The sequence below is a fragment of the Neodiprion pinetum genome, chromosome 3 (genome assembly GCF_021155775.2).
Source record: "Neodiprion pinetum isolate iyNeoPine1 chromosome 3, iyNeoPine1.2, whole genome shotgun sequence".
Classification (NCBI taxonomy): domain Eukaryota; kingdom Metazoa; phylum Arthropoda; class Insecta; order Hymenoptera; family Diprionidae; genus Neodiprion; species Neodiprion pinetum.
The window spans coordinates 23,472,192-23,497,457 of record NC_060234.1 but is presented as its reverse complement, the minus strand read 5'-3'; the positions used below and the strand labels follow the sequence as shown (position 1 = coordinate 23,497,457).

Sequence of the window (25,266 nt, the reverse complement as noted above, 5' to 3'; positions counted from 1 at the left end):
GTAAATTTATACCGCGACCAAAAAAAAAATTTTCGCCTAACTTCGAGTTAACTCTCAATAATTGCTTACCACCTTACAATATTACATTAACATAAAAACTAGAGCCAATATAATGCAATAATGATTTCAATCGTAAATTATACGTCTTCAAACACTAAAAGTCACGGAAAAAATTAAGGCAACTCAAAAAATTCTTTGTTTTTGTTGAGCTGTGTAATAATAAATACACTACTCGAGGAACCGACCGTAAGGATTCTGATTCAGGCTAATCGTTTGTTTGATCTCTGGTAAAGAGGTTCTTTTTATATTTTATAACCTCGGACAATTAACAATAATGATAGCAATAATAAATAGTTGTAGCACTGTCCCGGACACTACCGGGACACGACAGGGAGGCGTGGTGACATTCACAGATATCTTGTTCAAATACTCTTTTATTCCGAAGTTCATAATTTTTTACACTCTGGCGTACGCACGTGTAACGCACAATTGTCACAATACACCACAGTGCATAGAAATTTCTTGATTCCTTATCAAGGAGTCACAAATTTGAAACGTAGCGCATGTGCATACTGTGCCCCACGTGGTCACATGGACATTTTTAAATTCACGTGTCAAAGTACAGCCGCCTCAAATCAAAAACTCCTCGATATTTAGCCACGGGAGCCGTTAATGCTTCCTTTCAACGATGACGACAATACGGAACAATGGTCGTTTCGACACGCGCAATCTGCTCGTAATCAGGCGCCGGGATCCCTACGCGGTCACAGGAACAACTCGGTGTCCAAGCCGCAGAGAACGAGGCGCCTCCGATACGCATCCGCTTACACTCGTGTTCGACTCGAAATCGACGGACTCCTCCCTCGTGTCGCTGTTGCTTGAAAACCGATATCTACTCAACTTTCTCGAACAGTTCCGCTCGCCGGCGTGTCAAGAACTCGACTGAAAATCTGAAAATCACCTCGCTACCCCCAAACTCGGCTCGTTTCTGCCCGATTGTAGCGCCCGACTCCTGTGGCTAATACGAGAAACTTTTCAATCACAATACAGGGTCCGTTACTCTTACGCACCTCCCACGTAATTCGAGTCAAATTTCTCTCTATGGGTATCGCAACACAAATATTCTTATCCTCTGATTTTAACTAAACATTTCTTCCTATGTATTGACACGAACGTGAACATAAATTTTGATGTTTTTCTTTTGTTATTTTTTTTTTTTTGTTTTTAAGAAGGTTGTATTTCAATTAGTTGGTGACAAGCACCATTACGGAGGAGCTATTTTTGCGTTTTTATTGCCTGTATAAATTACATTGATAGTTAAGAAGGAAAACAAAGATTCTAATCTCGATAAAGATAAGTATAAAAATGTAAAGTGTGATAGTATAAAAATATAAAGTGAAAGGTTTTGTGAGGAGCAATATAGAACTTATGTATGTATAGACGTAAAATAGTTTATTTTGGCGTAAAGGAATTCATTAGTAACTAATTATACAATTTTTCAAATATCACAATCTTGCAATTCTTCTATGATACATATTTATTTCGCATTTATCGGTTCATGTACGTACGTGTATAAGTATACAATGTTAATATACCGTAATACAATACGTCGTCAAATAATGTTCATAAATTTTGTCGCTGCAATGTATTATAAAGTCCTAAGATGGGTTTCCTATTTTCCAACTAGCTCTAGTGTCGTTACGCTGCCTAAACCCAAATTTGTTTACGTCCCCGAGTTTTCTCGTCTCAAAAAATTGAGACTAGAAATAACAAATAAGCAATGCATGTGACAACTGACCGTGTTAAAACGATTGTGAAAATTATTACAGACCTTATATAACTCGTGAAAATAACGGAAACCAATACTTTTCTCATATCACCAGCGACGACGAAAAGTAAAAACTTCTCTGCGATATAACGAGATACTGCGAAATAAAGAATTCAATTAGGAACGTTCGCGACAAAAATATTACCTATTTATTCATTGCCTAGTTTGTATTATCCGTCCAGTCCGTAGAAAATCATAGATCATGGAATACTCGATCGAACTTTTATCCCGAGGTGATAATCGAGCTCGCAATTATCCGGCCAACAGCTAGAACCGGTCCTGATGACGATGCTCCTGAAGATCGTCAGCTTCAGGGAGGATCAGGTTCGGCGGACTCGCTGCGTTTTCGCCCCTCTTCCTCCCTCCCCAAGGATTGAACGCGCTCCTCCGAATTTGAACACCTCTCCTTTCCGGTAACTCCATTATTTCACTCTCGAAAGGTGGAATCTCGTTGGCATCATCTCTCCGAAGGTAGTTACTCCCCGTTTCGATCATCTCCCGGTGAGTGGGGTGCACCCCTTCTTCGCCACTCGAGCTATCAGGTCTCTCCCTCCCTCTGTTTTCGGAGGGCGACGAACCCGGGGCGTCGTTTGAATGATCGACATCCTCATCGGCATTTAGTTCGCCCTCGACGAACCTCTTACCACCTGAGAACAAGAGGCAAAGTTAAATAAAATCAAACATCAGGTAACAGCGGCGAGGGAGCGTCAGTTGAAATTTGATCTTCGTGTCTGTTATCCCATCTTGGCGGTAACAGCTTTTTCTTGTTAATCTTTTTTTTTTTTTTGTTGTTATTCACATTCGTCTCATCCTTCCCGTCGAAGATAAGGAGGGAAAGAAGGGGGGGGGGGGGGGGGGGGGGGGCGGGGGAGATAATCGAGATAGGATGAGGCAAGCGACGCCTGTAAACACAGCAAACCCATTTCGGAAAAAATGATTATAATCCATAGCAGAATTAGGTGCTCTTCAGATAATAATTAATTGCATAATTAACAATTATGGTGCTGCATTTTTCGATAGAGGAAAATCAGTTTTTCCATTGGGCTGTCGGTAGAATGTTACACTGGCAGAGCATATTTGAGAACATTTACAATATCCACGTTAAGTAAAATTTTTGGAGGCAGAGATTAAATGCGTTTAGGTGCTAATTAGGCATCCTATTCAAAATATTGGTGTTCTACTTTTTGTGAGGGAAAAATTGACTTTTACTTACAAAGCCTTGCAAACTCAGCTCAGCGATGGCTGTAAGATAATTCACTTGACACTGGAATTGGGTAGGTTTTACACATCTGTGAAGTTGACCAATTTCGGAAAAATTCGTTCATTCTACGAGTTCAATGCGGAAATCCTCTAGAATACCTAGTTCTAGAGTATATGATTATCTTCAGAAATAGTTCCGGCCGGCATATAAGGGTTTGAAAAATCATTTTCGGAAAATGGGGTGCTAATCTTACGGAGAAAACTGTGCGGAATTAACTGTCGTCAGAAATTCTAGGACACTCAAAAAAATATTGACTCCGATGCTCGCGTCAGCCTGTGATTGTAACTAAGATAAAAAAAAACCTGGAGATTTTTTTTTATTCCAGGTCTGATCGAAAAAATTTACGTCTTCTACCGTTAGAACTCTTGTAGAAACACAAACTTTAGAAAAAAAAAATTTGCCGTGGTATTAAGTCTACCATCGTGAGTAAAAAGAGAAAAACCTCTAGGACTTATCCTGTTTTCATGGCGTTACAGGTAGAAAGCAATTTTTTCAGTGGAGAAAATGGAGTACCAAAATTTTGGAGCGAACATCTATTGAGCACCTAATTCCTGCGTTGATTGCTTTTCCTTGGTGTCTTTGTTGAACGAGATTTCGCAGGTGCTTTTCCACGGATAAGCTATGGTGGCAGCTTTTTGGGGAAAATGAGTTTTGTCGCAGAAAAAGTGGAGCAGTAAAGTTTTGGTTGGGACGTCTGATTAGTACCTAAAAAGCAATGTATCTTGATCGATCAAACTTGATCCAAAACGTAAGTTTTCACTTATTCCGAGTTCTGATAATGAAAGAACATGGATCAGAGAAACTTGTAGCCTTAATTTCGTGTTTTTCGATAGATCATAACTAAGTTTTCGCATTTACTCTTCGGAACTTCAATATTACAGTTTTCTATCAATCTTGATCGTTCGAAATTTCAGGTGCATAAAAATCACTTATTCCTTGCCTCGACATTGTAAGAGTTCTCGAATTTTTTTCAATTTTCTGCTCATTTGTTTCTAGATTAAACACATTTTTTACGACACAAATTGTGGTAACATCCTGAACAAATGAACTCCGATTTCCTTTTCTATTCGCATCGCGTAGCCTCAGTTGATAAGCGAGTAAATAACGTTAAATAAACACAATAATAATTCCGAACATGACGCGACAAATACTTAATGCAACACCTTTGAAATACGAAATCAGCGTAAACTGGTAAAATGAAGTTGTAAATGGGTAAAATTTCACTATTTCATAATACTTTACCTTTTATTCTCACGAAAAATGTGATGATAAATAAATGAGTTGTGAGATGGATGTAATAAGTTCTGAATCTCGTTCAAACTGCAAACATTTTTCGTTCAATTATTCTAAACTCTAAAGAATTGAGTTTTTTGTGGTAACTGTATACTGTTTTTCGGAATACTACCAAACGGGAAATCAATAGCCATGTTCGTTCGTAATCCCAGTAAACATCCTCACTTCCACTCGCTACTCATGCTGTAATTTCCAGTTCACAGTTCACAGTTAGGTACTGTAATCGGTAAACTTGGAAGAAATAACTCTGAGGCTAGCACCTTGTAACGGCCGTTTACAATACCTCATATCAAAAATCGAAAGAAAGGTTAAGAGCTGATAGATCGATATAAATTAAGTTTCCCTCTTAACGATTACGCGTAACATATATTATAGGAAGCTTTTTCTTTGCGGATAGAGTTTCCTGAAACGATATCGCAATTTAATACGATTATCCACGAAGTTTACTCACCCCAGGCATTGAACCCTTTCTTCTTTAGGAAGAATTCTTCAGACGTTCTTTCCGATTCGCTCTCTTCGCTCCGTTTCCCACCCCAAGCGTTGAATCTCGTTCTTTTCATCTCTTCGTCGTCGCGTTCTCCGTTCTTGCTGCGTTTACCTGAATTCAGGATCAAAGCGCTGATCGTTAAGACGTGTCATCTTAATTTTTCAAACAAGCTGCGCAGGAAACCGATAGAAATAAAATAAAATAAAGAACAGCAATAATTTTTCATTACCACCCCACGCGTTGAACTTCGTTCGTTTCTCAGTGCCGATACTTTCCCATCCCCGTTTTCCACCCCAGTTTGAAAATCTCGCTCGTTTTTCCAGGCCCGCGAAACTTCGGCTCGTCGTCCCGTCGGATCGCTTGCCACCCCAACTGTTGAACGGGATTCGCATCGGTCGGCGGACTTTTGAACCCTGCCCAAAAATCGCGACGCGCTTACCACCCCATGGGCTAAACGCTCGGCTCTTCTTTATCTCGTGCCAAGGGTTCGAACGATCGCTCATCGGCACGGCCTGGAATGATCAAAGTACAGGAATTAGAGGGATCGATATTCGTGTTCAGTATGAAATACGTGGGGCTTGAATTTGACACCGTTTTGGCAGAGGTTACAAGTTATGTAGGGTAACATCGTCCCTTCTGTTCTCCGCAGGTGTCAAATGTCCCCTAGTGGAACTCAACCATAATTAAATGATTAAACGAGCTCAAATCATTGATGACACAAGGTAAAACGACCGTATAAATGGGGAATTATTCTTGAAATCGGAGAAGATTTTTCAATTTTAATTTACCCACCTGAAAGGAGCATTTGTGTGACTTTTTTAAACACTTTTACTTCACCGTTAGCTCCAGTTACAAATGTTTGAAAACTGTCTTATCGAATTTTTCAAATGAACGTGACTCGAAAAGGAAACGAAACATTGAAAAAAGTCAACCAAACGTTTTTTTGGTTTGGGGCTTAACCTTATGGAAAAAATATTGAAAAGTTGTTCACATCACTGACTGATTTGAATTTTAACAAAAATGCTATTTCTGTGATTCATACTGACTGAAATTCCTGGACTACAGCTTGATGACTCGTTGGTGGTGTCTAAACCATGTAGCTTTCAATTTCAATTTAATAATAAATAGAATACTGCAATGTAAATTGGCTCTCACTTCTCTCAGTACAGCTGAATACTTAACAAGATCATTGACGTTTAAAAAAAAACTGCGCAGAAGATAAACATCAAAATTCTTCATTCTTGCCAAGTGGACCTAGATTTCAAACATTCCTTTACAAATCTTATCCTGGTTTAGGGAATCACGGACAGCATAGACCAAAATTAGAATCCGCTGTGCAATGAATGTCAAATGCCCGGTTCCTCCTTCATTCGTTTCACAATTTCTTCTCTTTCTACTCCACGGGCCAATCTAATTGGGTGATCCGGTACCGAAGTATCACGGGTCAGTTTATCTGTAAAAAAATTACAAGAAGTCTTGCCTACCTTGTCCTCCAGTGTTACCCACGACATCCAAGAGCCGAGGGGTGCCAATTGCGAACCGCCAACATCCCGCGCCAATCTTTTGTCCTTTTTATGCTCCGTATCACTCTCAACTCGCTTCATCTTTGCCGAAGTTGCAGATATTTCTTTGATGAGGCCGAATATCGCGTTACGATAGCTGCCTATATCCGGGAGGAAATCGTTGCTCCGATCACTCTTGACCAAAGGTTTCAGTGTCGCCTGCGACAAGTCTTCTTGTACTTCTCCGTTCTTCGAATTTCTCACGATGCGTTGCCCCCCGTTAGTCGTCATCGAGAAATCGACTTCGCTACTCACCACAAGCAACTTTGCCAGAGCGGCAATCGCGAACCAGGTCCACATCTCTGCAATAGAAGAGAAAAGAAAAAACAAAATGACACAGGATTGTTGTATTTTTATGCGAAAACTGGAAAACTGGCCAAAGTCAGGGAATTTTACTAAAAATCCAGCATTGGTAATCTATTACGTGTGTATTCATATCTTTTAAATGACAGTTTGTTACTGTTGGCTGAACGTAGAAAATTATTGTCCATAATGTATTATTTCAATCGGTTTTTTCGTTTTTGAGATTCTATCGAAAAAAGCTCATTTTTTTTGTATAGATATTGTGAAATAGTCAGAAAATTTCGAAAGACAAAGTTTTGAACACTCCTGATAAACAATAAGACAATTGATAATTAATAAATTGTCTAATCGTCATGTTCCCTGTATAATTCTATAGTATGTGAGAGCCCTGTGTCGGCTTCTTACAATTAGTAAGTTTTCTCCTCAAATTTCGGGCCCTTCTTGACGATCAATTATTTCTACTCTAATTTCACGAGTTTAGACTCATTCTTGGCGCCGTCAGGTTTGTATGTTTTCATTTTTCGTTTTCAAATTTCTTTCAATTGTGTTTCAACGCAGTTTATTTTGACAATGGAACGAAAATGTATTTTTTTCATTTCTTTGTTTTAAATAAAAAAAGCTGCGTGCCAAAGATTTTTGCTCCTTTTATTGTTTAATTGTAAATTTTACCGTCTTGTTTTCTTGATACATGTCCCACTATATTCCTGGATATTTATAAACCGTTGTTATCTTTCAATCTTCTCGCGCCCCGAAACAAAATTACACCTTTCTCGGCCCTGGAACACTATTTCAACAGAGTTTGAGTACATATTTCCCGATAACAGAGAAGACATTTGAACCGGCCAAAGCTAAAAATGCAAATAATTAACAAGCAAATGAATTTTTGACCTTCTGGATTCTAACTTCTAACCAAAATATCACACAAATAGATCCGTTTGTCACTCACAGTCAGAGAAGTTTTATATATATATATATATATATATATATATATATATATATATATATATATATATATATAATAAACTAAGTAAGTGACTTTGAACAGCTAACCGAAACAAGTATCACGAGTTGACGGACGTTAATTTTTATTCTTATCTTGACTGATTAGTATTGATTGATCAACTTTTCAGGCACCTTGGACAATTGGATGACAATAATAAAGTTACAACGTTTCAAAATTAGACCATTCTTCGACCAAAAACGGAGGGGCGTTAATTTTTTCCACTAGCATAGATATTACAGATTTGAACAGTTTACGATTGTAAAATGAATATGCAAGCTTGATTCATGCAAGCTGTTACAGTTTACAGTCCACTAATCTACCGACACATTTGAAGTTACGAAGTAACGTTTCGTTGAAAAATTTTAGTCACTCTGTCTATGCAGATGTTAACGAAACTCAAGTTCGTAGTATTTTCATATATATTCTTCCATTTCATACCAGAATTAGGAAATTTTTTGTAATTCCACATTACATATATACCTTCATTTTGTATTTCATAAGCGCCCGGTAAAATTATCTGTTTTTCCATATCCCCTATACTTACGTTTTCATATTCATTTTCTTACCTCTGATATTTATGAAATTTTGTTCTTGTTCATCGATAAGTTTTCAGATATTTTGTGCTCACTATTACCGCCCTCTATCGATTTCCAATTTTTTACGTAGGTACATGTTATTTCAATTGTTTTACGTAAGCGTCATTTCGTGTCCGCCCTGACTAGCTTTATACATTCGAATCTTCCCAATTACTGTAAGGCGTTTTAGATTTTTTCTTCTCTTTGAGCCAAAAGATATTTCGACATAAACTTTATGCAAGGGGTGGTCACCTCGAGATTTCTTGCTATCAGTCCAGATGATTTGAATCATTGAATCAACGTGAGTAAAGCAACGCTGAATCATGTTAGTGTATATGAAAATAGAGGTTGAGGTAGGTGTGACTCGCAGTAAGAGATTTCAATAGGAGTACTAACAATGGGTATTCATAAGAAAAGCTTAGCCCCGATATTGCTGCTTTCTGTGAACACGCCACAAGCTCTACCCGCGTACAAGAGGTGCAGCATTAAATTTTACATTAGGTCTAGGTGTATGTATGCGTGGGTATAATATTTTTACTCAGGCGTAGCATACGTATTATACATGCGAGGATATGAAAAATGGCGGATTATTTCGAGTGTTTTGTGCGCTTATCTGCCCACGCACATGTCCGAATTCATATCCACGTTGTACATAGGTACGTATAACTTTCTTCGATCGAACCATCAAGAGGTTTCGACAATAGGGTCGCAAAGAGACGATCGCAACGGAAAGTTTATTTTCCGTTACCCTCTTCGTCTTTTTCCCTCTCTTTCCACCTTTTACACCACGCCCAACAAAGATGCAGGGACAAACTTTCTAAGAGTCGTTTCACGGTTCTTGAGATCTCGAATACCGCAAATAATTGACGTGTTAATTTTTTATCGGGGAACAAATCGTTGCGCGCATTGAGAAAAAAAATGGTTTTATCTGGTAAAACTGACCTATGAAACTTTGTTCAAAACTCTGGGGCTGGAAGCAAAGAAACCAGTGACGATTATACGATCGAAGTTATTTCTTGCATATGTTTGACTTGCATTTCTTTAGCCACACATATGACACATATTTTTCATTGTATGAGATATATAGGTATATTTTTTTCGACGTTCTCGTTTGAGTAGAGTGCATTTTTATCAAAATTGCACATGTACAGCAATGTTCATTGCGGGGGTCGTCTAGTGTGAGAGCGTTTTTTTTTTTTTTTTAAATTTTTGAGTATCTTCACGAGACAAACCATTGAACTAAAATTTCTCATAATTTTCACATTACATTTATAAACATTCAAACAAACTCGGTGCATTTTTTAGACACGTTATATCGAATACAACCGAGTGTATACTGCTCGATACGAACTTATGTAAAAAAAATTGTCCTCGAGAATAGACATGAATCAGGCTGTTTTCATCTGAAATAAAAAAAGACAAACGGCATTTTAATCTTTAAGCCTATGGATATGGTATCAACTGGAATGAAGTCAGAATTTTTGAATTTAAATTTTCTACACGATTTGAAAGAAAATGCAAATTTCAAATTCATTCTAGTTCATACCGTAGCCATAAGCGTAGAGATTGAAATGCCGTTCTTTTTTTTTTTTTGATTTCAGATGATTTTCATTCAGTTCGTAATGAAACGCGTAATGTGAAGAAATGTGAAAGCCTATTGTTCGTTAATAAATGCTATTCGTTGTAATATGAACTCGTGTGGGGTTTTATTTTTTCCAGACGGGCGAGTAACCTCTTGAAAGATAGCGCAATAGTGAGCCGCTGAGAAACCATTAAAGAATATTCCTTACCTACGTCAAATAATAACGTTGGTCGATGTATCTGACAACGTCCGTGAGATTGTGAGATTGTGAAATATTACGCATTTTTTGAAATGGGATTAACTCCATACACGTGGTTAAGTTATATTTTTTTTTAATTGTACCAACCACATGCTTGAAAAAAGTAACTGAAATCCGAGTTTTATGGTGATAAAGGTAGATGAAATGACATAAAACTCCTCAATTTTTGCTCGAGGGTTGATTCATCCTCTGCGCGTGCGGCAGTTTCCAGAGGCTTGGAAAAAGTTGTACGAAATGAAAAATGTGCTGAAGAATAATAATGCAATGAGATATTATACGTGTCGGTACTCGTACATAAACGGCTGGCGGATCTTGCCGACGACGAGACTGCTGTAGATTGGCAGGCAGCGGAATTGTTACAAAGTATTTGTATAAATACCTTCTTTTTGCGGATCTCAGAGGTTGAGCGGATTCAATGTAACCCAAATGCACCTGCAGAGCGAGGTGTAGTGTCATGGAGAAGAAATGAAACGCTGAGAACGCTACGGATGAGAAACACATTCGGCCCTGCAGTTTTTTTTTTTTTTATTAAAAAATTTTTTTTTTTTTTTTTTTGCGCGTCGATTGAAAAAAGAACACCTCGTCGCAAGTCGCATTAATCGCTGCAATACCACCAAGAGAAATAAAAATCATTTCAATAACTTGAGCGGCGTTCATATTCTAAAATGGTTTTCAAAATCGGCGAGAGAAAAAGTGAGAAATTAATTTGTATACCTGCATAATCATTCAACATTTCCAGAGAGAAATAATTTAAAAACTACTGACTAGGGCTTCGCTTGTCGGATAATAACCTGAATATTGATAACAACTGATTATTCCATTTCGTAAAATTTTTAAAGCTCTCTTCCACAATGTCAATTTAACTTTTTTTTTTCCTGCATAGAATTATTCTCATTCATCTGATCTAGCAAAATTTTGATTTGTAAGCTGTGTAAAAACAGTTGAAAGAATTGTTATATTTCTAAAATTGTTCCCGGATAAGAGAGTAATGTAATGTTAAATTTTTACCTATCGCAGGATGCAAAATTGTTCGTTGTTTGCTTTGAATCAGGATAGCAATTTTATTCACTTATTCCTACATTTTGTCAGAAAAGCAAGAAGAAAGAAAACCTCGAATGAAACATTTCACAGCGAATGCCCGAGTCTTACGGGATCACGAATAAGCGAACAATTTTTCATTCCGACTCGTTAATTCCACCAGGTATAACAGCACGAAGATCATCAGGCAATAAGAATTTGATGTTCTCAAGAATTTTGAACCTTGGTCTGGTGTATCTCTTTAAAATTCATTATTAGTATAATAAAACGGTTGGCCGATCGCGATCCCCGCGGGCGTTTGGTTCTCTTCATTTCAAAGAATACTTATAATATACGGATTTTTGGGATACGTTTTATTCGCCGGAGAGATTGACTCTGATTTCCGTGTGTATATATTTTTAACATCTGCGTATCTTCGATATCTTCTTACTCCAATTTATATACATACACATTCTTCGACTAATGTTTAATATCAATTTTTTTTTTTTCTTTTATCTTCCTTCCAAATATCGAACTCCAATTTATGTCGAAGAACGAGCGCGGCGTGCACTGGGAATCGCTTATACCGCTTGCGTTAAGTTAATCCAACGTTGATCTGGTGGAGAGATATTGAAACACGATGGGCTTTACGGCGATTGTGACACTAATAATGAACAATCAACTATTTGAACAATATGTTGTATTTCAGGATAAAACCTGAATAAAAAATCAAGGCAAAGAGAATAATCAGTTTTTCATGTGTCAGCGGTGTTATATGCACCAATAAAAGTGAAGACGAATAAAACGGCAGCTAAACTACAAGACAAAAATAATTATTTGCAGATTCGAGTAACAGGTTTTATAATCAAAATGTTCAAAATGATTAAATTTGGCGGTTTTGATTCGGTTTCAATACTTTTGGGCTCATATCACTTACCGACTAGATCCTAAAAAATCGTCAAATGATTCAAATTGAATCAAAAACACACCAAAAAATCAATCATTTTGAACGTTCTTATATATTCTCAAATTACTGATATCCCAGCTTGTGTTCTACGAATTTGATCAAATCCATTTCTGTTATATAGCAGAGATAAATTGTTTCAACCAACTTCATAATCATTTACGCAAATAACATTTTTCAAACGGTTTTTTCGCTTTTTCCAACTATTGATTTAGAGTTCAGAGATCGGGTGAAAGAGTTATTTTTAGTCCAACTTCACTGGGCTTCAGGATGAACTTGTAACGAAAAGCGCTTAATTCAATTCGTGTCAAATAATTTCTCCTACATTTGATTAAGTGGACTTGGGTCACAGATCGGAAACCTAAAATGGCATGATTGGTATCAAGATTCAGTAAAAATTTCACAAACTTTACCCATCGGATCACTGAGTTCGGAGCTTTCTCACAAATCGTGAAGTTGGTCAGCGTCGTTCCGCTTAACGACAAATTATCCACCAAAAATTTTTCTGGCTGATTTTTGGGACGCGAATTCAAAGGGATTCGTGAAGCTTTTTTATAATTCAATCGTTTCTACTATCATGCAATGAATATTTGATAAAACAAAGTGAGTTAACGTAATTGGACAAGTATCGGAAGAAAAGTAATAAGAAGGAACATGACGAGTATCATATAAAAAAAATAAATAAAAACAACAGACGAAATCAATGTAGATAATTCAGTCTTTCCAAGACTTATCATCATAATATACTGATCACCATAAAGAAAAACAAAAAACCCAGTTTCCGAATTCTCCAAAAATCACACCAACAAGATTCAACTAATCTGCATTTTCTTCCATTCGTCAAATTCAATTGAATTTCATTTCAGTTTCTCGTGGTTTTAGTTGGAGATTTTCTATGCGAAAAGCTTGGTTTTTGACGTGAGTAAGAATGGAATTTTTTCATCATTACATGTATCGTTATACTTGCGCACGGGCAATTAAACGGCGTTGGTAACTCTTCGACGTGGAGACAAAAATTGTGCACACGATTGTATTTTTTCAACAGGTTTTATTATAGACCCGTATTATATACTTGCATAGATGCGTACGTGATTCGTCCGCACAAAATATCCCGTATAACATAAGGGTAAATATTGGATTCAGGCATTTATTTTTAAAACTCTACCGTACGCCGAGTATTTTCACCCAACTACCGCAAATAGTAGAATTAAAAATGAATTGTTTTGTCAATAATTAATAAACGCCTCTATTTCTCTTGACATTTTTTATCCGTACATGTGCAGCTGCCGATGCTACGTGAATATTAAATTTCTTTTTACTCTCAACCCGCAAGTACAGATTTTGAGAAATACCTATCAATAAGAATCGTGATAGAAAAAGACTCGTCACATTTTTTTCACCGCCATTTTTGCAATAACATAATATTTTTTGTTTTACAATTTTACGACACATTATTTTGAGAGAAGTGTTCAATTTTCTTAACAAAACGTATTCGCTCCGGCGCAAGGCGTTATTTATGATAAACGCATCGCTTTCCGAATTTCGTTACAGAAACACATGTACCTAACGATAATAACGACAATAATGAATAATCGTGAAGATAATGATAAATTAAAAAAAAAAAAAAAATTAAATCAGCGGCTATAAGTTATTTTTACTTATTACAGCGAAGACAGTTTACAAAGTGAAACTTACCCTTGGATAATTTTGAAGTATTATACGTGCTTTTATGATTGACCCAAGTTTGAAACGCAGTCATATTTTCTTCCAGATTATCTTTCTCACCGGAATTCACCGACCAACTTTTTTTGAGCTAAAAAATTAACGCTTACTCTGTGCTTTGTTTTAATTTTTTGTAAAAAACTTAACCAATCTGTGTTAGATGGCGGTAATTTGAACCATTGCTAAAACTGTAATTCACATTCGATCTACTTTATCACACAAGACATAAAATCAATTTATTTGTATCACTCTCGAATATACTGGACTGAAAATGTTTCCAAAAACGTGTTTCCGGCACTTCGTAAGCGTCTACCTTGAAATTGAGTTTGATATTCGCAAATGTTAGACTCTTTCACGCAAAAGACACGTTGCGTGATATTTTTATTCCTAGGACAGGAAGTGCCGAGAATTTAAAGATAAAGGTTCAATTCGAAAACGTGATAAAATTGGAGGATTTTAATAACATTACAATCAGTATACAGAGTAACATATCCAAATTTCAGGCAGATCACAATTTTTACCATAAAAATTTGACTGAAAACATGTCTACCACACCGTAAATAGCGTACATAGCTCTGTACGAAATAAATGCAGTAATTATAACGCTGAATCCCGTTGGGTATGTTTCACGCTTGCTATCGCGACAGCAGCGAGTTATACGGATTCTGAATTGAAATTAAAAAAATTGATAAATAAAACCGTGTATATCGTACATGAATCGTGTTTCTCTTCTTTTTTGTCACATAAAATTTGCATAATATGTGATGAATTTTCTCTCTCCTCATACCACGTGTGACGGAAACTGAAGCGTTTTTTATTTTTGCCTAATTTGTACAGCGATTATTGGGTCATGTCGAATTATGTTCATCGCCCGAATGATGTTTGTGGGATTTACGTATAATAGTGGCTTCCATAATGTTCGGTATAGAACTTTTTCTACTCTTTTCAAAATAATTCAACATTAAAGTTTGAGTATAAAAAACGCAAAAAAATTTGCTGGAAAATTTTGTCTCCCCGAACGAAGACTATAATTTCAGAAGCCAAAAGACTCCTTATCTTTATTCACACGTTATAAGCTTGGTTTATAGTCAATAAAATCAAATTCGTTGTCACGTAGCAAATTAGGTCTCCAGTTTAATAATTATCCTTGTAGCATTTTTGAGCTCTTATCTAACTTTCGGACAAGCTTTCGGATTTAAAAAAAATTTAGTCTTCAATGATCAGTTACAGAAAAATTCATTACCTTCTTTCTATTAGGTCAATTATTTTGATTCCTTTGTAGATGATCGAATTAAATCCTAGAGTGTTAAACCTTCTTTGAACCAGGTGAGCATAAATTGCACGGCAAAAAAGGTACAGATTTATCAGCACGCGTGCATTTTGCGTACAATATCGAAGCGTAAATTTGCCAACTCGAGTTTTCCCCTCGCAAAAAGTCGTACTTTAGATTTATTTCCTAAAATTTGTGTTGTATTATAGCGATGACCACTAAGCTAAAAATAATCGATAAATCGGTAGAAATTAATCGATGAATCGATCATTTCGTATTTCTTTTTTTAAATGATGCATTTGAAACCAAAATTTCGTAAATTTCAGTATGTAGTCTCAATAGCGGACAAGTTTTTCTTTTAATGATTTGTCGGTCGATTAATCGAGTTTGAAAAATGACCGATTATACTCGATTATTCGGTAAAAAGTGATCGATTATTTTTGGTCATTCTTACTTTCGAGTAACTTTCGATCTACCTCCGAGGAAAATGCAAGTTTCTCAGTATCATGGATAAAAAAGATATCGAAAAGAAATGAATACAGAAAAGATTTATCGTTGGTAAGATTTTAGCAATATCAAAGAGAAAGAAAATAAAATATTAACGATCTTATCGAACATTGTTTCAATGGCAAAGAAAACTTTGTCCAGTCATTAGTTTGGGTGGGTTATTAGAAATATTGATCCTTCCAAGTTTTAACCCCCACCCATCAGTTTTTATTTAGTATTGACAAAAATCGATTATCTAATCGTCACTCAAAGCCGACCAAAAAAAAAAAAAAAAAAATGATAAACCAAACTCGACGTTGAACGAATTTCTTACATTTCTCTTATCTGGATGCGGGAAGAAAAAGGAAGAAATGAAAAAAATTATGACAGCCACAGTAATTTCTAGTCCAAGTTTTAAAAGGGCCAAACATTTTCGTGTAAGTACGAAAGAAATTATTTGATTGTTAAATACCTGGTGTGTTACGAATCTTCTCGCTTTAGCTCCGTCGCTGCAGTGTTCCGGGAATTTCGATAAGACGGACCGGAGAGTTTTTATACGTTTAATAGTCGCGGCAATTATTATTAGACTTCACTTCACCTGCCGTCGATGGGTTCTTAATTTTCGGTGATTTCTGCCCGAGCAGCAAGCTCCGTGTTTGTCAAGTTCGGGTTAAGTACTTGGGTGCCGGGGGTGCAATGGCCATCCAAGTTGCGCGTCCCCTACTTTATATATGGGCCACGTGCTCGCGCCGCTGATTCTGATTGGTCCAAAAATTTACCACCGCACGGATCGTCCGCACGCATGTATGTGCAACGTACACTTTGTATCCCGGAGTATGTACGATACGCGTGACGCCAAAGATCATTGCGTGATTAGTATTTACCTACAGAGCGATGACGACCCAGCAAACAGTCGCAGGGGAAGTTTTTTCCCTTCATCGTCGATTACTTGCTATCCGATTTCTCTTAATCCTTTCCGTCACATATTTCGTTACTCGGGCCGGTTCTTTGGGGTTTTACGAAGTAACAGGGACCTTCTTCGTTTGAAGTTCGGAAAGAACTGCGATAAGGCTAGGGAATGAAAATTTCTGTGGTGGAAAATGAGCATTGTCCTGTAACTGGAAGGGTCAAAGGCAGGAAAATTATCCAGTGCTTCAAGGATTTGAATTTTTAGTTGCTTTTGAATTGAAGGAGATTTTCAGATTTTCGCCCCTACGTTTTAAGAGAAAAAAATGGAATAGGGGAAGTTTGCCGTACGATCGACTCGCGAATTATGAGTGTGAAGAGTTGACTTTTCGTTTAGAAAGATCGTGCGGCTCTTGGTTTTATACAAATCCGATCTACGAAGTATAAATCCTACCTGGAATATCCTGTAAAATTTTTTCTACGGAAATTTTATTGTGTAATATTCTTATCTATTGTAATGACTTTTTTTTTTTTTTTACCATGGCTCACTAACTTGAAATACCGAACAAACGTGAATGGTTCGAGGAAAACGTGACAAGATGCGTAGGCTTTTAGAATAGTCAAAATAAGTGACACTTGCACACGAAAAGTAATTTATTTTTTGATTTCGACGATTTTCATGACTTCCTTAGACCTTAATAACCATAAATCATCGAATTCGAAGCATCGTTTCGGAGATGTATTAATTTTTTGTAAAAATCGTCTGGAACTTCCTTTCCGCATACGACAATTCAAAGATTCTTCTACAGCTTCGTTAACCAGTTAAAAGATTAAAAAGAAGCGACGAGTTTGCTCGAATTAAACTCGGCCGAGCGAATTCGCGTGTATCGATATGTCGTATGGCGGTATAATGTACCTGTTGCAGTGGAATAACGTGGGGCGGTGACCCGAAGTTTTGACGCGTGCAGAGCGACAGATGCGGCTTACAATAATAAGATCTACCAGAAAAGCGAAGAAGGTAACACTGAAGCGAAAAAAAAAAAAAAAAAAAAGTAAAAACAATACTTTAATTTAAACGTGTACCTATATTTCTTCGACGTTACTCGAGGAAAGTGAGAAATAATTTTACCAACGATGTTTTTCGAGCACGCATGCTGAATATTATAATCTCTCTAATATATTAATAATTATCGTAATTAAATTATACCCCTGTAATAAATTTGCTGTTCAAAATTTCATTAGGTACCTTGCACCAAAACGGTATAGATTAAATCTGCGGTCCGAAACTCTTAAGGGGTAATACAAAAACCTTGTTTACGCGAGATCAAGGGTCATTTTCTTTAATTTGTATAAGAAACGTGAATTAATATTTTTTAGCTTTGTTTTTCGTACATGTTAATATCAGTCTTGAAGTACAAGAATTTTATTTTTCTTTTTTCATTTTCATTATTTTAACATACAGTGGCGGTGGAGTTGCTGATGAAAGGAAACTTCTTTTTTGCCACGCGCGACAATCTGCAGATCGCAATTTTCAATCTCGAATAAAAAACGAAAAAGATTTCAAGACAAAATGCCAAAATCTAGTGATACTATGTAGGATTCTTGAGAAATGTTGAATTTTTACAAAAATCATGTCAATCTGAAGGAAAAACTTTTTCATTAGCCACTCCGCCGCCATTTTGTATGAAAATTTTTCATTTCGGAAACCAAATTTTTTTTTTTTCTTGTTTCATAAAAATCGATTTGGGTATTTTTGAGACGGGTTAAAAAAATCATAGGGTAAAGACAAGTGATTAAAAAAACTTGAAAATTTTTTTGGAAGCTTATCAAGGGTCGTACTGACGTAGAAAAATCCTTGATGAAATTAAATAATGTCACGGTGAACTGTTTACTGAGTTGGCGTGGAGGAATGCCCCATAAATGTAAGTGTAATTTTTACTTTATGAACATCACGAATTAATAACTAAAAAGGTAATTTTTATTTTATTGTAATCTCAATTAAATATTATAAATGCATCTCACTAATAAAAAATTTTCCCGCCACCGCTGGTCCGAATTTCAGGAATAAAACTAGACAGGTGTAGAGTTAGGAGATGATTAAGCTTCCTACTCTTCAAGGATTTAAAACTTCACAATCGAGGATCAAGTAGCTACCAGTAGCATTCGCTAGCTCGGGGATCAATTTCCCAAGTTCTTGAGCTCGTCGACAGCAATTCGATTAAAAATTTCGAATTTGGAGCGGTGAAAATACGAAGAAGAGTTTAACAGGCTCGAATCGATGAGAACTAAATTCACTCTCACGTGCCGCACAATTTCACGTGAAGATACGTAAAATTTTGCATTTCAAATGGAAGCGAAACGATGCTTTCAGATATTAATCTATAATAGTGCAATAAAATATCCCAGCATTTAAATGAACGAAATGATGGTGAATATTGATTATAAGTTTGGTCGGAATTGAGCATTACAAAAGTGATTTATTAGCGAGTAAAAACTTAGTCAAATCAAGTATAAATCGATACTAATCTTGCCTCTCGCGAAGAATGAATGTTATTCATACCGACGTGATAAAAAGATTGTGATTCTTATTGTTCGTAGCGTATTATATGATAATTTGTTTGTTGCAAATAAGAATTAGAATTCGTGCCGAATGGGCTATAAATATCCCTACGTACATACGTTGTATGGTTGTGCGAGGGTGTACTTTTTGAAGCATGATTCAGGGGTGAAAATTGTTTTTCATGGGTTGAGCTGCGGTATATATTACACATATTTATAACATATACGTATGCGCATATATACATATAATATACATGTTTCTTTAGAAAGCTTATATAAAAAATTGCCTGGGTCTTGAGAAATTTTTTGAACCACCATTTTTCCATACTTCCTTACCGTGGAAAAGAATATATTAATTTTCATATTTTCTTCAATGTCATTGAAGGAAATTTATTTCATCTCAATCTCGCACGTAGGCGATTATGTGCTAGAAGCAAAAATGATATGAATAATCTAATATTTGTTTCGCTTTCAAACATTCATGTTCCGGCTGGTATTAATATTGTAATTAGTTTGACCGATTGCGGTAATCTTAGATACGTGGATTCTCAAGCGTGAATAAAATGGATCGCTGAAGCAATTCAAAGCAACGGGCAAACGATAGAATGAATCGAATCTCGCGTTTTAATCGTTGTAAGAAATAAGAAGTAATCATTCATCAATTAAGAATCCCAAAGAGGAATAAATAATAGAAATATTTGCAATTATCTATATATGGTAAATACACGTTGGTGTAGTTTAAAGAGATGTATGTTTAAAACTGTTTCATTTTGTAAAAAAATTTGTTAAAATAGCAACAAATGACAAATGGCTTATGAAATATGAATACACGTTTGTTTTCAGATGTACGAGGTCTAAATGTTTCTATCCGACGCTATTGTATTATGATTTTTTGCATACAATATGTCATAAAATTTGCTCAGAGTGATGCAAAATTATGCGAACAGCTTGCGCGTTCACTTGTAAAATTTGGGCGCCGTCTGACTTCATTGCCGAAAGTACAAAAATCACCTACTTTCACCGATGAGTAGAGTGCTTTGCTCATGTTACCCGTCACGCTAGAGCGAATAAAATGGTGCGTTACTTCCGGTAAATAATTTTTCAATCTTTCCTCGCCACGCGATCACAAGCTTCCTTGTCCGCTTGCATCGGCCATAGAAAGTTGTTTTGTCTCATAAAGATGTTATAATTGAATAGCGGAATTACGATTCAGGATGTCAGAGGCCTGTGTTCATTACTATTATTATTATTCAGTTCAGTTTTCCGCGTCTAATTTTTCATCCTTCGAACAATAAATTGTGAAATTTTCCAACGAAATATCTTTTGCCAAAAAGATTAAAGCAATTTTGATAATGATTATTTGGTAATAGAAAGTATGAAAGAGTGAATGGATAAAAAATTAAAATATCTTCGGAAATTACCTATCAGGTAAATCTCGTCGAAATTCGAAAGCTCTGATTTATGTATACAATATATAGTTCTTCCTTCATCATTGACTGTAAAAATGTAATGATGTTTGAAAAAAACTCGATCCCTTAAAAGGAATTATTAGCAACACATGAAACGAATGTATGAATGTACGAAAATTATTTAAGCGAAGCACTGATGCCGAATTCTACGAAATTTATTTATTTATTCATTTGCCAGCCAGGTAAATTAACGTATAATATCTTTACGTACCTATAGACATGCAGTCTAATTAAAATTTTTAATTTTACGAAGCAGAACGTGTATCGGTAATTTTATACCTGTACGCCAATAGCTACAATTTGTTCATGTACCGTTTATCAATTGTTGGAATCGAATACAGAAAAAAAGTCATCATCAATATTCTAACGGGGCAACCAACCGTGAAAAATAACCACGGTCTTTGAAGATGCGAATATGTATTTTATTTGCTAATTGTTCGCTGCTAACAATTGTTCAAATTTACTTATCAATCCATTCGTTATATGTACTCTGTTCGTATTTTATTGCCGATTAATTGCGGTCGCTGAGTGTGACGCTTGTGAAGTTTCGAAAATTGGGTCTCGCAAAGTCTGACAATTTACTGAGCAGTTTCGTGCGTGTGGTTTTGGCAAAAAGTGAAAATTTTCCCGAACTTCCAGAATTTTCGCGATTATTATACGGTTCTCTGCGAATAGTTTCCAACGATTGTCTCGGCGGTGAAAAATCCGACGGCTCGAGTCTTCCGAAGAGCCGTTTGCCTCTGGTGACGTAAAAGGGATCGTCGCTCTTCAGAAGATCATCGAGCATCCCTCTCCGATTTCTCGGCGGTTTGTCCTGTTCCGATTTTTTTGCTTTCGCAGGCTCGAAGCCGCGTTCGCCAAGCATTCCGGATAGCTCGAAACCCCCACCGGTATAAAAAAGCGAGCTGGTCTTTAGACCGCGATAAATTTTCAATATGGCGTCGATCGCTGCTCGTTCCTCCTCGCTGGGCGTTGTTCTAACCGGTAACTCTTCCCCCGCGTCGTATAAATATTCATCTCCTCCATCCTTTTTGCCCCTAGAAATGAAGAACGGCTCCTCGAGTATGCTCTGCAAATTGGAGTGCTTGTCACGAGGCCGAGAATAACGAGACTGGACGTTGTTGCGCCATTTTTCGTCATCTCCGTGGAATACCGGGGCCTCGTTAGGGTCGGAAGAACGTTTCGATAGTCGATGAATACCCTCCTGGTCGTCGAGAAGTCCACTTTGCACCGAAGAAACCGGCTCCTTCTGCTTTCCGTTCGCTCTCGACCCGGAGTTCTTCGGTGGTGATTTTCCCCCAAAATTCCCAGCCTTCTTTTCATCTTCCTGAGAGTTCCCCGGCCTCTTTCTGGCGCTCGGGCCATTTTTTGCATAGGCCCGGTTCAGTTGATAGTTGAATTTGTTCTCCCCAGTCATTTTTGAAATTGGTTTTACTCGCAGCCCCGCCTCATCTTTTTCCTCTTCAACGACTTCCCTCTTTCCCCTAGCGACGAAAAATGGCTCCTCATCGTACGAGCCAAAGACTTCCTCAAGTTGTCGTCGCCTCCTGCAGTCAGAATCCCTGAAAAAGGAAGCGCAGAAGACAATCGGTGCTGCGGTTTGATTGGTCCTTTGAAATTAGTCGATGCATGGCGGATACGCGCATATGTTCGAGTGATAAAAGTGTTCGATCGTTATCCAAAACATATGATCGTAAGATGTGTCTGTCATGGAATCTGTGTTAGACACGCATTGTTATAATTCATGTTTACTAAACAGCGAATGTAAACAGTATCCCCGGATAAAAAAACTTGTAACACGCTGCATATTGATAACCACCTCACAAATTAAAGTAAAGTTACTGGAACATTTTCCATGGAACTCTACCTGCGATCATCGCCCTTTTTCCCCCTGGCGACGAAGAAGGGCTCCTCATTGCCGGCCGATCTCTCGAGCTCGTGACGCTTGTAGTCTATTTCGATCCATCGCGGCTCCTCCGCGTAAAGAGGCTCGTCGATTCGCGGCTGCTCGTCATTCCTTCGATCGCGGCTTCGCGATACGGAAAATCGTCCGCATCCTTCGCCGCATCCGGAAACTCCGTCGCATCCATCTGGCTGCCAATCGCGCAGCGGCACGATCAACGAGATCGACTTCTTTCTCGGGCAAAGTCCAGACCTCCAGTTGTCGGAGAAGGCCAGCTCCCCTTGGTCCAGTAGGAACGTGCCTGAACCGGGCCAGGGACGCACGGTTTTCATGGCCTTCGAGTATCTGTGGACATGTGACGAGAACCGAAGTTGTATCGGGACACAAAGAGTATTCGGCCCTCCTGATTAACGATTTTGATCAAAGCTCTAGGCTTGGAATGAGTAAATTCTTGATTCGACTGCAGCCAAATGTTTGGTGACGATGATTTAAATAAAATGTAGGTACATATTGGTCATGAACATGTTTCTTATGTGAACCTTACCCCAGGAAATCGACTTCTGGACGCTGTTGCGATAAACTGCTGAAATAATGTGGCACTCCGATGTTCCAGTGTGATCGTTTGCCTCGAACTGGCCAGAAATTCGGGTCAACTTCTGGAGGAATCTCTGCCCGCTTTTTGATCTGAATCAGAAATTAGTGGGCTTACGTTGAAATTTTTTTTCGTCAGATTTGAAGGGTTCATCAATATTGGAATTTGGAATGCGTCCTGAGGTTTTAAGACACTATGAGAAAGCTTGTGACATTTTAAATTCCAAGAACTGGTTTAGAATTTTGTCAAATTTTTCCTGGTTATACAGTGATGTCATAAATTTTGCTCAAGTTTTCTCATTTATTCGCAATTCAATATCATCCAAAATATTTAGATTCTAGTTATAATTTCTGTTAAACTTTCACTGTTCAATCGTTTGATTTTATTACTCCATCCTAGTACTTGCTAGGAAAAAGGTGCGGACGTATCTCTAACGGTTTTAAACAGTAAACTGAATGTGAGAATTAGACCATCTGAAGTTTAACTAATCCGTTATTTATGATACGACTATATAACAATACATCTGAATAAATCGATATAGCGACGAAAGTGTGAATAGGTAAAAAGAGGGTAAGGAAGTAACATGTAAAAAATAAAAAATCATCCACCCACTATAAACAACACGCGACACTTCCCGTCAGTGCCTATCTAATTTAGTACCTCAGAGATCGACTGTAGATGAACATCTAAATTGCTTAGACTTAATTTGATGCAGCGGATAAATGAATAAAAAATAATATCATCGCGATAAGCTGAGAATAGTTTGTATTACAAAAACTCCAGCGCATAGCACATACCGATGAATATAATTTATGAGTACATCTAATTTTTGTGTGAAAATATTTCTGTTCAAATTGACTGGTTTGCGAGGCTGAAAATCACCTGTTTATATCGTCGCTCTGAATGTTATAGATCTTAAAATATCAAGCTCTTATTATTCGTTTGGCAATTTTATTACAAGATGATCGCAGGTCGAGTCTTTGTAAAAGTAGTACATTCGTAAGCTACGGTGTTTCCCCTAGGAATGAAAAAAAAAAAAGAGATTCGCACATTACAAACAAAAGCTTCGAATCGATTTTTTCGTTTGAAAGCACTGTAAGACTATTGAAAAAATTAGCAGACTCGTCTGACTTCCCTCCACGATGAGTTGTTTTGTTTGGAAGACTGATTCGTACAAATTTACTGATTGTGAAACAAATTTTTTTTCCTCTCGACAATGACAAAGTGAAGTTCGCACTATAGATTCGAGTTGATCATTGCCTATTTTATTCGACAATGAGTTCTCTAAAAATCGCCTATCACGGATTTTAATAATATTGTTTAAGTATTTTTTTCGGAAAACGTGAGTAAATTACGAACCGAAACATTTTTGCAGAAGCAAGTATATCATACTGACCTCAAATTCTTCAGACGACACCACAAACAGGAGGGTGATCGTTACTAGTAGTTCCCTCATTCTGGAAAGAAAAAATATCGATCATTCCTTATTAAATTCATAACGACACGTTGACTTGTATCAAAATTGAAACATCTTTAGTCCTTTTCATCATTTTGACATCATTTTAACAAGACCCGGTTCGGACAACTGGAATTTATGTGAGAGAGTGAGTAAAAATATTCAGGATCGAAACTTCAATTTAAAAATATGAACAATGACTACTTTCTCAAGAGTTGAAGATTCAAAAATTTGGTACTCTGTCATTGTTATAGACGTGGAAACTTACGATAACTTCTTATCGCTGTCTCTCGAAAATTATTCTTAGTTATTCAACGGTCATGAATTAGCGATGGTGAACAAAGATGTATGCAGTGATTCGAAAAAGGGTGAAAGGGAAAAGGGTGATATGGTTTCAACAGCAGCCGGCCTACCTGTTGCAGGGCGCAGTCCACCTGTTGGAAGCGATCCGTCCGTCCGCTCGTTTTCGCAAGAGTGTCTGAAGTTCCTGACTCGTCCGGGTATATAAGAGCAGGATTCGAGGTCCCTCGGGTGAAGAAGTCGCGGTTCGAGGAGCACACGGATTGCACGGGGAATACACCCTCCGAGGGCCTGGCCCACGTCAATCCGATGCCCCCGGCTGTATTATAAGCAAACATTACCAACGATGTGATTGTATACAGCCGCTGTGCGGTCCAAAGGTTATATTGCAATGCCATATACGAATACGCGAATTGTTTGCTTATCACGCTGGCGAAGAGTATTGCTTAAGAATAAACGGACTCCGACA

General features: G+C 37.2%; 3 protein-coding genes across 5 annotated transcripts in view; 1 reads left to right on the top strand and 2 right to left on the bottom strand.

Moving 5' to 3' along the window:
• Positions 1–25,266, top strand: part of LOC124215459 (COMM domain-containing protein 4) — a 36,283-nt gene that overhangs the window by 2,675 nt on the left and 8,342 nt on the right. Inside the window, exon 2 of one of the 3 annotated variants that reach the window (XM_046618873.2) lies at positions 24,920–25,177. The exons of the other annotated variants lie outside the window; for them this stretch is intronic. The gene's annotated coding sequence lies outside the window, so the exon portion shown is untranslated. The remainder of the gene's footprint in view (positions 1–24,919; positions 25,178–25,266) is intronic. 3 annotated transcript variants of the gene reach the window in all.
• LOC124215456 (uncharacterized) lies at positions 1,461–16,287 on the bottom strand. Its single transcript, XM_046618870.2, has 5 exons — positions 16,085–16,287; positions 6,354–6,733; positions 5,099–5,381; positions 4,834–4,980; positions 1,461–2,475 (listed from the first exon to the last, which is right to left on the bottom strand). The coding sequence occupies exons 2-5, from the start codon at positions 6,729–6,731 to the stop codon at positions 2,096–2,098; spliced, it is 1,188 nt and encodes a 395-aa protein (XP_046474826.1). The 5' UTR covers positions 6,732–6,733; positions 16,085–16,287; the 3' UTR covers positions 1,461–2,095.
• On the bottom strand, positions 20,536–25,058 carry LOC124215455 (uncharacterized). Its single transcript, XM_046618869.2, has 5 exons — positions 24,911–25,058; positions 24,438–24,498; positions 22,994–23,133; positions 22,414–22,794; positions 20,536–22,108 (listed from the first exon to the last, which is right to left on the bottom strand). The coding sequence occupies exons 2-5, from the start codon at positions 24,495–24,497 to the stop codon at positions 21,058–21,060; spliced, it is 1,632 nt and encodes a 543-aa protein (XP_046474825.1). The 5' UTR covers position 24,498; positions 24,911–25,058; the 3' UTR covers positions 20,536–21,057.

Bases quoted from the DNA above. Each gene is read 5' to 3' on its own strand.
- LOC124215455 (XM_046618869.2), bottom strand. From the start codon at position 24,497: ATGAGGGAACTACTAGTAACGATCACCCTCCTGTTTGTGGTGTCGTCT. The intron at 22,795-22,993 runs GTAAGGTTCACA...ACATGTCCACAG, and splicing joins CCAGAAGTCGATTTCCTGGG to ATACTCGAAGGCCATGAAAA. The intron at 22,109-22,413 runs GTAGAGTTCCAT...TTCCTTTTTCAG, and splicing joins AAAAAGGGCGATGATCGCAG to GGATTCTGACTGCAGGAGGC.
- LOC124215456 (XM_046618870.2), bottom strand. From the start codon at position 6,731: ATGTGGACCTGGTTCGCGATTGCCGCTCTGGCAAAGTTGCTTGTGGTG. The intron at 4,981-5,098 runs GTAATGAAAAAT...TCCTGAATTCAG, and splicing joins GAAGTTCAACGCGTGGGGTG to GTAAACGCAGCAAGAACGGA. The intron at 2,476-4,833 runs GTGAGTAAACTT...TCTTGTTCTCAG, and splicing joins GAAAGGGTTCAATGCCTGGG to GTGGTAAGAGGTTCGTCGAG.